The sequence below is a fragment of the Antedon bifida genome, chromosome 2 (genome assembly GCF_963402885.1).
Source record: "Antedon bifida chromosome 2, ecAntBifi1.1, whole genome shotgun sequence".
NCBI classification, from domain to species: Eukaryota; Metazoa; Echinodermata; class Crinoidea; order Comatulida; family Antedonidae; genus Antedon; species Antedon bifida.
The window spans coordinates 5,002,536-5,017,239 of record NC_136227.1 but is presented as its reverse complement, the minus strand read 5'-3'; the positions used below and the strand labels follow the sequence as shown (position 1 = coordinate 5,017,239).

The window sequence follows — 14,704 nt, the reverse complement described above, 5'->3', positions numbered from 1 at the left end:
GGTGATAGTGTAAAAGGGGTAGTACTCTAAATAGAATGATATTAAGGATATGATGCATCATGCGTCATTACACATTATCTACATATCAATGTATTTGATGTACAGTATGTCAAGGTACCAATACCGGCGCACAACCTTTTGGCCTGGCCTATGTCTGGCTTATCCAGATTGGGAGTTCCAGTTTCCAGCAGGGAGTCCAGTATTGGAAGAGTTTACAATAAGGCTTGGTTCCTATTTGGACGTATGCAAGCAGTCGCGTAATGCAGGGAGCAAAGGCCCCTGGTTTAGCAGTCCCAACAGGCCCTCCAACGCTGGGTAGTTGCATTGGGTTTCTTATGCTCTTGGGCTTAGCCAGTGAGCGCTCACAGCCATTACCCCAATAAAGGCAAGGACATAAAAATGTACCACAAATAATTTGACCAATCATATGACATGATAGATCACACAAACTGTCAGTGGCAATCAATGACTGAACCGGTTTTATCGTGGTAGTAAAACGTAACTGCAACACAATCATTTATAAACAGTTTCAAAGAAATTTGTTCTTTTTTGGGATGTGTTGAAGAGAATAGGCTTCACAGTATGCAGATAGTTTATACTATCTACATTGTGAAAGAATTTATAATCAGCGACATTTTACGAGGTGTAAAAATGGTCCCATTACCGAAAATAAAAAACACACTCCCAGGGTCTTGTAATTTTAATAGAATGGTTTGACAATAAAAGAAATTCTCATGGGAAATGTTAAATATAAAGGCTACAAATAGAAAAAATGGTGTACAATAGATTTAGAATCATTACAAGTATTAAAAATCACTTTAAGAAGCCTCAGTGGTCTTATGGAATGGCATGCACATTAAGGAAGGCAGATGGGTTCGAATCTTACAGTAGTTTATTTCACTCTTTGTGCTATACAAACGACAGAAATACTATCAATTTACAGCAGATTGTATCGAAAGATTATCTTTTCACTGTTAAAGTTTGTCCCATCTTATTCTAACGCATACCATGCAAACACTCCCGTTTTGGCCGAGAAGACTTATATATATTTTAGTCTCGTCTCCCGGCCTAATGTTGTGCTCCCGATTTTCCACATTTTCTCCCAGATTATAAAGATAACTGAATTTTTCTTATATTTTAATGCAGAAAAGCACATATGTATATGTGTGCTTTTCTGCATTAAAATATAAGAAAAATGCAAATTTACGATATTTAAGCCATTGATCTGCAGTCATAATTTTCTATATTTTTTTCTCAACTTGCATAGCCACCATGCGATACTGCTTGTGACGTCACACACTGCACTCCTTATCTCTCGATACTAGATAGAGGGAGCTGTTAACATTAAAAAAACACCACCTCCCATTTTCAGATGTTGGCATGTATGCCTCAATAAATGTACCTCAATATTATTACATCCATGTCATTTTAAATTATATTATAAATAGAATAATTTTAAACTTTTATGAATTAAGACAAAGTTTACTGAAAAGTCACTTTATCTCAACTTTTTAGTAAAAAAAAAAATGAAATTTTATATCATCACGTCGTGGATTTTGCTTAAATTTAGTACACAAAGAAATCCAAGGCTAAAACGGCCTATAGTATTACACATGAAGTAAAGAAAAAAATACAAAATTTATTCAATTATCATGACCATCTTGCACGGTGCTAGAAAGAACATTAATTATCATAGTAATAATGAAAACATGAATAAAAAATTAAAGAAAACCTGCAAAAAAAAACCCGATTTGAATGTAATATTTCATGATTGTACTGCAGGTAATGAAGGAGTTTTAAAAAGGGTGGATATGAAAAAAGCAAAACAGAATTTCAGGTATCCAGTGGGCATATTTAAATTACTTACAAGTCTTTGTGTGAGATGTTTTCTTAATGTAGTAGACCCCCTATTTTGGAATAAACCCTTATTGTAATTGTAAACTTTCCTGTGACATGAATGAGGAGCAATGTGAACACATATCACAATAGCGAACCACTAATGAAGGGCAACTCTATTAAGGGGACACTTTGTCAATTACGGAAGGTGTCCTCATAATAGTTAGTCCCTAAATATCTAAAGTGATATCTTTTAATTTTTGGGTGCATTTCCACTGTCGAGCCTAACTGTGAATGGAAAATGTAGCCAGTAGGGTGCACGCTACTGTAAGTTAAAATCGGGCTATAATTCTGAAAATAATGGGGATATAATGTAGGTTCCACAATACATTACATGCTACAAAAATAATTAAAATATCAATCAAATATTAAAAACAAGACACATCTATATATTACATTACCTACAGTAATGATTGCTTGCTATGTTGGTTAAAAAGATGTTCAATAAAAACAATAAAATAACGTTCAATAAACACATAAAACTTACTGTCTAGTAAAGTGTAACGTTGAAAATCATACTATAAATACAGACGAGTTGTAACCAGTTGTATAGTTACTTCGAAAAAATACATAAAAAGTGAAAAAAAAGATCTTATATACTGTAAACCACCAACTACCAGCTGAATAATTGTTGTGAGGTCATGCAATAGAAAAAAAAATATTTACATAACAAAAGAAATGTTAACATTAGACATTAAAGTATGTGTTTTTAATGCGCAGGCTATTTAAAAGACAATTGGAGTATGTTCTTTGTTCGAACATAATAAATGTACCGATAATATATCCATTTTTAAAATCATACCATCAACCATTTACCTACAAAAAAAATTTTGTACTGATGGTTTTATTTTATTTTGAATCGTTTTGGAAACAATTATTTTTTTCAGAGACTTTGAGCATTTGAAAAGACTATTTTCAAAGAGACGATTAAAGTATGTGTACTTTTTTTTAATGGTTTTGTTTCAGACAGTTTTCCAATTTTAGGTTATAATCATGGAGAATAAACATAATTAAGCTATATTGTGTATTTTAAACTTGACATTTTTAGCTGTTTTATAATGCTTGGCTACCAATTCCAAGGCATGGCAATTTAATTCCACTCCCAAAAATTTCATACACCTTTTCCTGTGAACAGATTTCTAGCAATTTTATATTTGTTTATTAAAACTATATGGTCCTACAAAAAATGACACAATAATCGGCACTACGAAAATTAAGACATTTATCGAGAATCAAAATTTATAGTCATGCTTCATGTACAGAACTGTAGGTCTAGCTACAGTAGTTAGACTAAGCCTACATATTCTTTAATCTTATCTTGGGTTACTGTAAGACTATCTAGATATAGCCAGTTAGTTTAGTTAGTAACTATCAGTAAGGCTGAGAACTGAAGACTAAACTATAGACTAACTAGAAAATTATTTTAAAATATATTTTTCTAGTAATCCACATTTCACTTTAAATGTTCTACCACCAGAACTACTGTGCTAAACCAGAGGTGTACTGTACAGTATTTTATGGCCTGATTTTACATGTTTTGTTTCAAATACTGTACTTTGAGGTTGAAACATTTAACCACAAAATGTTATTAAATGTATATTATGTACTTAAATTTAAAAAAAAATGTTCTGCACAGAAAAATGATTTTAATACGCAAACAATTAAATAAATAAACTTAAAATTCAAAAATACTTTTCTCAATATTTTAAATACCCCATGTGAAACGATACAGTGCTACATTTATTAAGTACAATAAGGTTTGGTTTACAGTATGGTTGTTTTTTTTTAAATTTCTTATTTTTCAAACTGCTAATGGTCCCTTTTTTTATATTAAGACCACAGTGTGATTCAAACTGGAAGTGTTGAACCATGGTTTATAGATTTAGGTCTGGCTCACACTACTGGACTACTGTCACTGTGTAATCTAGGTCGGAACTAACCGTTAGCCTAACCAATCACATTGTGTGTGGGAGCACTCTTTATAGTACTGTACATTGGATGTTCTGTAGGTTACCAAACATGTCATGTCATGTCAGTGCAGCCACTATAAGGCACTCTCTCATCTGTCCACGGCACAGTGGCTGAGTGTGAACTAGTACACCAGGGTAACCTCCTACTCGTCTCGAAAGATGTACTAGGTTCTTTAAAGTGCACACAAGCAATGTGTACACACTGGACCTTCCTCCTGTTTAGGCCTTATCCGAGAAGACTTGTTCTACTGTACCATGGAGCGAGTGAGCCTCGAACCTTTGCCTATGTTATGGCTGGCTTGGTTCCTCTGTCTTTATGTCCGGGGACACAATAATGTCATATCACTACCCCATTTGTGTATATTATCACTACCATATTTGGGCCAGGGCATCACACTTTTTTGTTTGATAGTATAGACAGAGCTTTGGGCCAGCTCATTATCTTTCGGTGTTTAAAAATGAGGCAAGCCCTTTGTAAAACGTGTACTTCTTTTCAAAGACGGTTGGAAAAAATAATGTTTTGTATTAGTCATAAGTATTGTTCTTCTTAAAATTGGAGTTTATGATTTTTATAAAGAAAGTAACAAAAGATCATAACAATGCAATCAAATACAACTAGACAATTGGCACCTTACCAAAAATGTATTTATCAATACTTGGTGAACATTCAACCCAGTTTTTACAGGCTGGTGTATGTAACCATCCCACAAGCCATCGGCTTATAACACAAGTATAATTACAAGCACTTTCTGTAACTTTCTCATGCAGTACCCATTTTGCTAGAAATTGTAAAAAGTACCTCATTACAAATTTTGAGAAACGTTGGTGAAGGTAACATTTTTCTTTTTGGAAAGGGTTCATTAGAATTTAAATTAATTAAAAAGTGAATGCAAAGGATTGTAAAAATATTTTAATCAGTAGTTTTTCTTACTGAAATTTGCTATAAAGAAATGAAGACAGGTAGTTTATCAAAGCTGGAAAAATGTATTTGATTTAAATAACTAAACACTTAACTGTAGTTTAGGTTTAATTGAAAAAAAAGTATAATTTACTCTTTGCTTTTTGTAGAAGATTCCAATGTCTGATTCATGATGCACCTCTCCCGGGGGTCGTATAGTCGGTTGTACAATTGACAAATGCATAAAGCTCTATCTACACTATGAAACATGGGACAAAAAATGTGATGTACCCATATATGGACATGATGATGTCATATCACTTACTACCATATTTGGGAATATCACTACCTACCGTATTTATAATTTGGGCACACCACACTTTTTTTGTCAAAAAGTTTGATAGTGTAGACAGAGCTTAACACTATAGTAGTATAATAGTAGTAAACTCACAATATGGAACACCTTTGGGCTGGCCTAATATATGTCTGGTTTTCCTGAAGGGTTCCGGAATTCTGGAACGGGGAGAGTTGACCTTATTAAACTTTTAGGCTAAACATGTTTTTGGTACACAAAATACACTTGATCCAAAATATTAAAGAACATGGGGAAACCCCAGATGAGGAAACATAATGCTGTAAATAATTATAATAAAAATGCCAATCTTAATTTTTTATTCTTTATCAAACAACCGAACTCACTAAAATCTAGAAAAAACTCCATCAAAGTGATGCGAAAAAGCAATTGATATTAAATGGTATAATTACACAATATCTCTTGTTGTTCTGTTCGTTACACATTGCGATTGCTGGGTTGGCGACGATAATTGATTCAGTGAAAAATTAAGCCAGGGGGACAAATTATCGTCTTTTTTGGGGAATTTTATTTTTCTTTACCAGTTTGGAAAAGGAACATTCTTTTTTTTTTTACATTTGACAACTCCAAGCGCCATGCTAAATAAAAGTCTAAAGTGTGAGCATAACATTAGTGTAACTCACTGTGCCATGTTGTGTAAGAGAGTAACACTGTCTGACGTATGTATAAATGATGTTTTAATTTAAAAATTGATACAACAATTCACTAGGCTTAACTTAAAAGGACAAATTAGTTTTTAAATTTTACTGACCTTTTTTGCAACTTTGACCTTTTTATTAAAAAAATCCTGGATTGTTGGAAATACACCACCGCCAGGCATTCCTCTTTATCATCATCAATAATCAACAGCAAGTCGTACATGGATAGTTACATTTAACCATTTTATTAAACTATGATAAACACGTATGCCACTACCTACCAGCACTGTGTTTGCTACACCAACCAAGACCCAGAGGATCCATACAAAAAGCTAAAGGCAACAAGGGTCCAGCTCATATTGACTGCTGGCTGCAGACAGTAAATTTAGGCCTAACTAACCTACCTTGCCTTTTTACTCTTCTTCAAAAAAAGACTGGCCAACACCTCACCGAATCGAACATGCGAGTGAAAATATTACAAAGAACAGAAGAAATAATTCACTTCATAAGTGTTAATTACGCTGCAATCAGAAAGAAGCCAGGAACACACCTTTTTTCAAAAGGGTAAAAGTAATCAAAACAAATCCAAAACCATGTACTAAAACTCCAGTCTCCATCCCAAGTCAGATTTTAATATTGACCTTCGTTTAACCTCAAGATAAACTGTTTACATGAATATATAGGCCCAATTTAAAAAAATCATTAATGAAATGTTTTGTAAATGAAATTACTTAACTTAAATTAAATATTAATTGTAACGTTATTATTTGTTGTTCAAGGAAAAAACATATCTTTTTGCATATACCGGACAGAAAATAATTAAGTGAATGTCATTTGAGGTCACACGTGGACGTGTGCGACGACGAAGAGTGTGGCATGTGTGTGTGTAGATGAGATTCGTACGTGTTTACTGTTTTGTAAAAGGTTGGTATTGCCTAGCCTAGCCTCTATTTATTGTAGGTCTAGGCCTAGATTTCGCTGATTATACTTATAAGTTATGTAATGTTTGACTGTAGTTTATAAACTGAGTAGTGTAGTGGAGCCTAACCAATTTAATTTTATCTGTACAGAATTTTAGGCCTAAATAAAGTAGAGAGTCTAGCTAGCCTAGGCCTACTATACTAGCCTACTAGCTAGCCTAGGGCCTAGTTAGTCCTAGCCTAACTAAGGCCTACTAGTAGTAGTACTAGCCTACTAGCTAGGCGGCCTAGACTGAGGCTAGGCCTAAAAAAGTATAAACCTACTATATGATCCAGTAGGTAAGTAGGCCTAGGGTAGGGCCAGGCCAGGCAGGGTCTCCATTTAATTTTCATTATTAGTTTACCACAATTAAACAGCGCGCATGTTACTATGCGTGCAATGTCATTGACGCGGTGTTTTTATACATTGTTGGTAAACACTTTTTTAGGGCATTATTCTGAAAATAAATTAATTATGAAAATATTCTTTTGAATTGAGTGAATATTTATTTACCTATATTAAGATCAAGTATTTTTTATTTCCATTTCACTCAAACAAAAATATAAATAAATATAGCCTAGTTATCGTCTAGCTTTTGTTTACTACGAATGACCTACCATTTTCAACCTTATTTTTGTAGTTGAGCCTCTTATGACCTCAACAAAATGTTTTTTCTTCCTTCACCAAGATAATATACAGTAGTTCCACATACCATGTGATTGTTACCTTAAGAAAAATATTAATTTTTAAAAAGTGCTAAAAAAATGTTTTATCCCGATATGAGTATATATATATCAAATATTTCATAGTAACAACCTGGATACCATGAAAAATATCCGTTTTGTCCATTTTTGAAATAATTTTGGAAAATTCCAATGGGCCATTTTGTGGTATGATGTCATCGTAAGCCAATCAAACCTCCGCTTTCGACTGCTCCGCAGGGCTCACGGTTGAACGATTTTGAATTTTCCCCCCTTTGATTGGTTGGTGTTTTAATACCTAATAAAGGTTTTAAACTCATCACTCAACTACCTCGTGCAATCAAGGTGTGTTGCACATTCTACCAACTAATCAGAATGATGTAATTATGTATTAAATACAGAAATAACACAATTCAGACAATAAAAGTTTGTTCAAAAATTTTTATCCAAAACCAATATTTCTGGAAATTTTGTTTATAAATAATATTCAGGAGATCGGTGGATTAGATGGAAATTCGGGAGGCTCCCAGAAAAATCAGGAGCGTTGGAACGTCTAGAATACATGATGGATAATAATGTTGCTATGTCATTTACTGTACATTTAAAAGCTAGAAGCTTTGATACAGTACCATATCTCTAGCTTAGATACTTTTGTATTAAAAATCACTATCTGAATGTCTCCTTATTTTTATACAAATCAAATTTAGATCTTCATTTGATACCTGAGCTACTGTCTGTATACACACAATACCATTCTGACATCCATAAAACATGGTGAAGACAGCTGAAAGGAAAGATCCAGCAAAGAAAACTACCAAAAAAAGTGGTAAGAAAAATAAAGAAGTTTCAGAATCGGCAACTAAATTAAAGCAAAAGAAAAAAGTGATGAAGAAAAAACAGCAAGCTGAGGAGTCAGATGATGATTATGAGTTGCCAAATCCAGCTTTTGAATGCCCGGACGAAAATGCAGAACAAGCGTTATCCTCGTCATTCATTGAGTTGTACGAAAAAAAGCAGGAGGCTGAAGCTGCAAAGCAGTTTGTAAAATTAACTGAGAAACAAACAGAGAAAAAAGTCGGTGAGAAGTCGAGAAAAAGGTCACAAAAAGATGATGTGGTTGAGAATGAAAAAAGTAACGTGACGAAAAAACGTAAGCAAAACAAAGAAAACGATGACTCCAATGCGAAAAAAACAAAAGCTTCAAAGAAGAAAAATCAAATTGAAACTGTTAATGTGAACGCGACAGAAGGGGGTAAGCGCAAACTACCGAACAAAATAGGAAGTGTTAAAGTAGAAGTGGGAAGCATTGTAGAACCTGAAGAAAAACGTGAAAAGAGGGATGTGAAAAAACGAAAAGTGAGTACAACGAAAAAAGAGGAAAGTTCAAACGATGAAAGAGGTACAGACGATTCAGACAGATTACAAAAAGAAGGTTAGTTGGTAGAATTTTCATAAAACTTGAATTGCGTGGGGTAAAATGCAAGTTTGACATAACTTAAGGTGACTGGTTTCCTCATTTATCTTTATTTAAGATGTTCACCTATTGTACTGACCTAACTTAAATATACCCTACACTATCAAACTTTATGTGACAAAAAATAGGATATGTCCATATATGTATCACTACCATATTTGGGCACGTCACTTACCATATGTGGGCACATTTGATATAAGTGTAGACAGTAAGTGATGTACAGTAAGTGTAGACAGAGCTTTAGAAGAATTCTGTACTGTGCAGTAATTGGGAAGTTTTTGCATCGGGACGATAAATTAAGGGGACGGTAATTAACGGAGCATTTTAACGGTTATTCCAAGGATTTTGTGCGCTATATAAAGAATCTCGCGCATCTTGCGTGAAAATGTTGGCAGGTATATTTTGTTGTAGGGTGATATCAAGCAGTCTAATGCTCTGATTTTGATTTACGTTCAGGTGGCCAATCTTTCTGACTCGTGGCATTGTCTTGTGTTTAAAGCGCTGTCCACACTATCAAACTTTATGTGACAAAAAAATGTGATGTGCCCATAATATACATGGACATGATGATGTCATATAACTACCATATTTAAGCATACATGCATCACTACCATATTTAGTACATCACATGAAGTTTGATAGTGTAGACAGAGCTTAATGCTTATTAATATTACTTAAGCGATACTGCTATAGTGCAGTTAAAAGTTTCTGTGTTTCCGTTTAAATTTTGGTTGTTAAAGTTTTATGCACTAGTATAATATATCTTGAATTAATTATATAATTAATTGTTTAAAGTAAGGACTAAATGCAGTCTTCATTGTTGTGTTTTACTTATCCAACACAATCTTAAAAAGTGAATGATTTGAAGGGGGGAAAAATAGTGATATTAAATTACTTTGTGTTGAGTTGGGCGTGGTCATTGTTGCAGTCTATTCTACATGTGCATTAAGTGAGAAGGGCATGAGTGAGAAGTTAAAAACATTCTGTCTACAGCCCTGATCCACCCTAATGATGTACCATATACACAGATTTTAGAACTGGCCAACCACAGTTACTGTACCATCACCCCCCTCCCCCTAACTTTATATAACCCCCTCCCCCTAACATTATATAACCCCCATGTTAAGATTCTAAGTGGAATACTGCACATTCATAACATAGCCTAAACAAGTCTTCATTTCAAAGCCATAATATAGAAATGTTGGGTGTAGGCCTTGGTGTTATAATATTAACTCATACAAGATACATTATCACATGAATAGACCTATGTTTCTAACATTAAATGTTAACATCGAATGATGCATTCATAATGTGCTTTGACCTCAGGTCAGATCGTGCTGAGCATTGGCAACTTGCCAACTGGTTGCAACAAGGAAGCCCTGAATTTCTTTTTTCATGAAAGTAATCTTTTTCCTAAAATCAACTTGAAGAAAAGACCAGTTACTTTTGAGAATTCAAGGGGTGAAAAGAAAAAGAAATTGGTATGTAAAGGGTAAGTGCTTTGAAATTGTTTTCATTTATGGTAGTTAAAATGCGCTGTGTACTCCGTTAACATCACAGGAAGGAAACGAAAACATTAATCATAACTTGTGAACGCACATAGGTTAACATTCTTCACTGAACAAAAAAAAAACCTGTTTGGTGTGATGCACATATATGCAACTTTTCATTAACATTTCTTATTTAACATTCCTTATAAAATATTATTGGTATCGGTTAAATATGACGGTAGTACTGTAATATTATTTTCTTATTTTTTTACCGATAAAAAACATTTTCATGGACCAGAATTACCACCAAAAAAAATTGAGGGTTTGATGATTAGCAATTTTTTTTTTGTAACAAAACTTTTGCAAAAAATAAATACATTTTTAAAGAATAAGTTTTTTTTAAGAAAGTCGTTTAACTCTTAAACAAAACAAAGGGTGTGTTTTTGTAGGCCCTAGAAAAAAAATAGAGGTTGAGCGGAAAAAGGGTTTAACAGTTGATCGCAAAGTTTTCAACGAGGCACCAGAGGCTTGTTGAGCGGGTACTAAGTTTTAAGTTATACTCAGAGAAAAAAAACCCTAGGCTGGGTGCAATATCGAGCTTAGCCCCCGTAAAAATAGTTCCTTAAATATTCAACTAACCATTTAAAATGTCTTCTAAGTGCAGTCAGCTGTTGATATTTTTTCCCTAGGCCTAAACCACCTCGAAGCAACAGCAATAGTCTACAAAAAACTATAGAGGGCTTTTGTATACATGTGTTCAAATCCGTGCATGATGCATGATAGTGAGCAAGCAAACTGCACATGCTCAGAACATAAAAATAAAAAAAAATGTGTGCAGAAAATGATGGTTTTTTCCTCTTTTAGGCCCAACCTAATATAAGTATTAAATACTGTAGAAAAAAATAATGTGTTGCTTCTAAAACATAGAGGGCTTTATTACACATGTTTATTATATGAGGTGATAGCGAGTCACATTAATGAGGTCAAGGCCAAAGTATAAGACTAAAATGTTCGTATATTGTTGTTCAGTACGTGCACAATAGCATATATACAGTATAACATGGTTCATTTAAATTTCTCCAGCAAAACACCAGAAAGAATGTTTGGTTTAGTCTACAGGCCAGCAATGAGCTTATATTAACCATATAATAACTTATATAAATAATACTGTCAAATATACATACTGTACATACAATTAAAATAGTCCCATAATAAAAAGTATGCCAAATGCTGTTACCAATTTCACAATGAAATATTTTTAAATACATTTGTACTACCAACTAAGCTATGTGCATTTGGTGTTAAGACTAGCATTGTAGGCCTTTCACACTAAAAGTCTATAATCTTGCATATTATTTATTGGCCCATTTTCTATATCTGGGTACAATCAAAATACATAACACATGACCAACTTGTGGTTAGCAGGCAAAAATGAGTCCTCTACTTTGATTTGAATATCATGAAGAATTGTGTGCCCTAGAATTGTTCCCACTTGTAGCAACGTAAGGTCAATGCAAGTGAGTTTATCAATCACAAACGGCAGTTCGGATGATCCATTGCGTTGTGATTGGTCAAATTGCTTGGGGTGTGCGCTTGCGTCCTTGCATTGCGTCCAAGTGCAAACTAAGCTTATCTTGGCAAATAAACATGGACATAAAAAAAGCTTTTCTCTTTATGATATAAAACATAATACATCTAGCATTCATACAATTTATGTGATTAAGGATCCTACCAGCATTGTCAAAACCTTGGAGCAAAGGTCAAGCAATGAAGGAGAGGTCAAACCAGCGATCTTATAATTTCTGTAATAGTACTATAATATTTTGGGTCAACTTTCAGGTCTGCTACCTTAACATGCAAATCACAAGCCGTAGCAGATGAAATTCTAAAGTTAGATGGCGCAACGATGACGTCTGAGACCGGTGAGGAGTCGGAGGTCACGATATCATTACAACGAATGGCTGATCCTATTGAAAGTATGACATGTGTTTTGTATCTTGGATCAAATTGGGTTTTTTTTACTAATTAATTTTAGTATATTTTTATATAAATGAATAACCCCCAGGAATAAACGCCTCCCATACAGTAGAACATTGTTTGGAATAAATTCCCCCCTCAAATAAATGCCCCCCTCAAATAAATGCCCCAAGCTGGTTTTTTTTTTCTTGAATAAATACTCCGCCACATGCGTATACACATAACATTTTATTACTTTTCTATTTGTAGTGGAACAAAGAATTTTTACTGTATTTTATCACTTCTTGATACTAATTTTGTTGATTTTTAAAATTATTATTTGATTAAACATGTTACTATATTACATCCAATAACTCACATCCCGCGAATAAATGTTTCCCTCGAAAAATTCCCCCCACCCCCTAAAAACTACTATTTGAATCTTACAGTAGCAGTATAACCCCATTCTTTGGGACATCACTATAATAAGGAGTCACTTTCCCATGACATGATCGAGAGGAAATTGGTGTATTAACATTACACCAACCTCTATTCAAGGGACACCTTTTTTGAACCCCCCCACCCCCCTTAACAAAATAGGTTCTACAATAAGATTTGATTTTTTTTTTTATAAATAGATGCAACAAAGTTGTATATTGGGGGACTGCATCCAAAGGTAACAGAGACAGAAGTACGAGAGGCCTTTGAAGGTGAGGGCATCAGCTTGGTCAAGTACAAGAGAGCAAGTTGGAAAGGACAGAAAAAGACGAGGTCTAAAGGGTAAAAGAAAAACATCCTTTCATTTTTTAAGTTTCAGCTTGAGAGATGGCATTGGTAATAATAATTATGTATATAGAATGTATTATATCAATTTGAAACAATAAAGATGAGAAAATCTGTCCCCAACTGAGATTCGAACCCAGACCTTCTGCTTGATATGCAGATGTCTTAACCATTAGACCACTGGGGCTTTCATGGTATTGTTCAAACTCGATTGGAAGCAACTCTTTAACACTCTTGGCGTGGTACGGCGGAACTGCACTAGTCCTTTAATTGTATGCACGCGCACCAGAGATCAAATTGATACGCCCTCATCTTTTCAGTATTTTTATTCACGAAGCGGGATCTTCGAAGAGATATCTTTATATATAAATTTATATAGCGCAAATTCCATAATATATGTTTCACATTATTACCCCGGTTATTTTGATCAAACATGAAAAAATACTTCCTAAACCAGGTACCCATTTATACACCTGGGTGGAGAGAGTCAAAAATAAGTAAGGTTTCTTGCCTAAGGACACAGTCAGTACAACAAGCATGCATTGGACTCAAACTCTCTGATAAACTTACAATCACACTAGAGGCCTGTTGAAAAAAAAATAAAGACAGAGGCTTAAAGTTTGACCACAATCTTGTCTGATACAGTATGTGCATCATTAGCAGCTAATGTAACTAATGATTTTAGGCCATGGGGAATTAATGTTATGGTTCTCATCAACCATGTGTGAAATTCAGCCTCCGCGTAAAACATTTTCATGTTTCACCTTTGTTGTTTCAAAAATATATAAATACTGGGAATTGTGTGAAAACTTAAATTCGGGAAATGTTTTCATTCTCTTTTGTTATTTTGCATCAGGACGGTTAATAATGTATTATCCCCCAAAAACCTAAACAAATGAAGACTAATAAAAAAAATACTATGAAGGCCATTTTGCAGTTTTAATCAAGTTAATCACTTGCCTTGAAAAAAAATATTAAAAATAAATGTTTTCACTTATAAAAAGACAAAAAGAAACGGTTAAACTCAACCAAAAAACCCATTGACTTCTAGTCAATTTTGACTATTTTTATCAATTTAAATTACAGTTTTTTCAGGTAACTATTTTTTTTTCAATCCAATTTTTGATCAAAGTGAATAACTATGCAACACTAAAATGGCATATTCAACAAAAAAATTGAACAAAACAAAATTATATTTTCAACATTATTCTACTGCAGTTCTAAATTTTGTTTTTCGTTTACTCTTAACCTGTTCAAATGCATTTTGGGTAATCATACACTTTTTTCGTTTAATAGATATGGATTTGTTTGGGTAGCATCACCAGAGGATGTGAGTAAAACACTGGTTGCTGATATAACAATTGAAGGAAAACAACTTGTAATTATGCATTCAAAATAATAAACGCGATCATCCGTAAGGTTACATTTGGTCTTGTAAGCCGCAACAATTTTTAAACAATTATGAAGATATATTTGATTTGATATTTAACCAGACAGTAGGCTACAGTATATTAACGATGGAATCATAGATGATAGTGTAACATTAAAAAAAATTAATTTTATAA

General features: G+C 33.7%; 2 protein-coding genes across 3 annotated transcripts in view; one reads left to right on the top strand and one right to left on the bottom strand.

The window, feature by feature from the left end:
* LOC144835925 (uncharacterized) overlaps positions 1-11,099 on the bottom strand; it is a 24,527-nt gene extending 13,428 nt beyond the window's left edge. For both annotated transcript variants that reach the window (XM_078691053.1, XM_078691054.1), the window contains exon 1: positions 11,040-11,099. The gene's annotated coding sequence lies outside the window, so the exon portion shown is untranslated. The remainder of the gene's footprint in view (positions 1-11,039) is intronic.
* On the top strand, positions 6,562-14,704 carry LOC144835926 (uncharacterized). The gene is made up of 6 exons (XM_078691055.1): positions 6,562-6,699; positions 8,144-8,868; positions 10,237-10,402; positions 12,240-12,376; positions 12,995-13,136; positions 14,436-14,704. The coding sequence occupies exons 2-6, from the start codon at positions 8,208-8,210 to the stop codon at positions 14,536-14,538; spliced, it is 1,209 nt and encodes a 402-aa protein (XP_078547181.1). The 5' UTR covers positions 6,562-6,699; positions 8,144-8,207; the 3' UTR covers positions 14,539-14,704.

Excerpts from the sequence above, each read along its gene's own strand:
- LOC144835926 (XM_078691055.1), top strand. The coding sequence starts at position 8,208 with ATGGTGAAGACAGCTGAAAGGAAAGATCCAGCAAAGAAAACTACCAAA. Across the intron at positions 8,869-10,236 it reads AGACAGATTACAAAAAGAAG|GTCAGATCGTGCTGAGCATT; the intron begins GTTAGTTGGTAG and ends CTTTGACCTCAG. Across the intron at positions 10,403-12,239 it reads AAGAAATTGGTATGTAAAGG|GTCTGCTACCTTAACATGCA; the intron begins GTAAGTGCTTTG and ends GTCAACTTTCAG.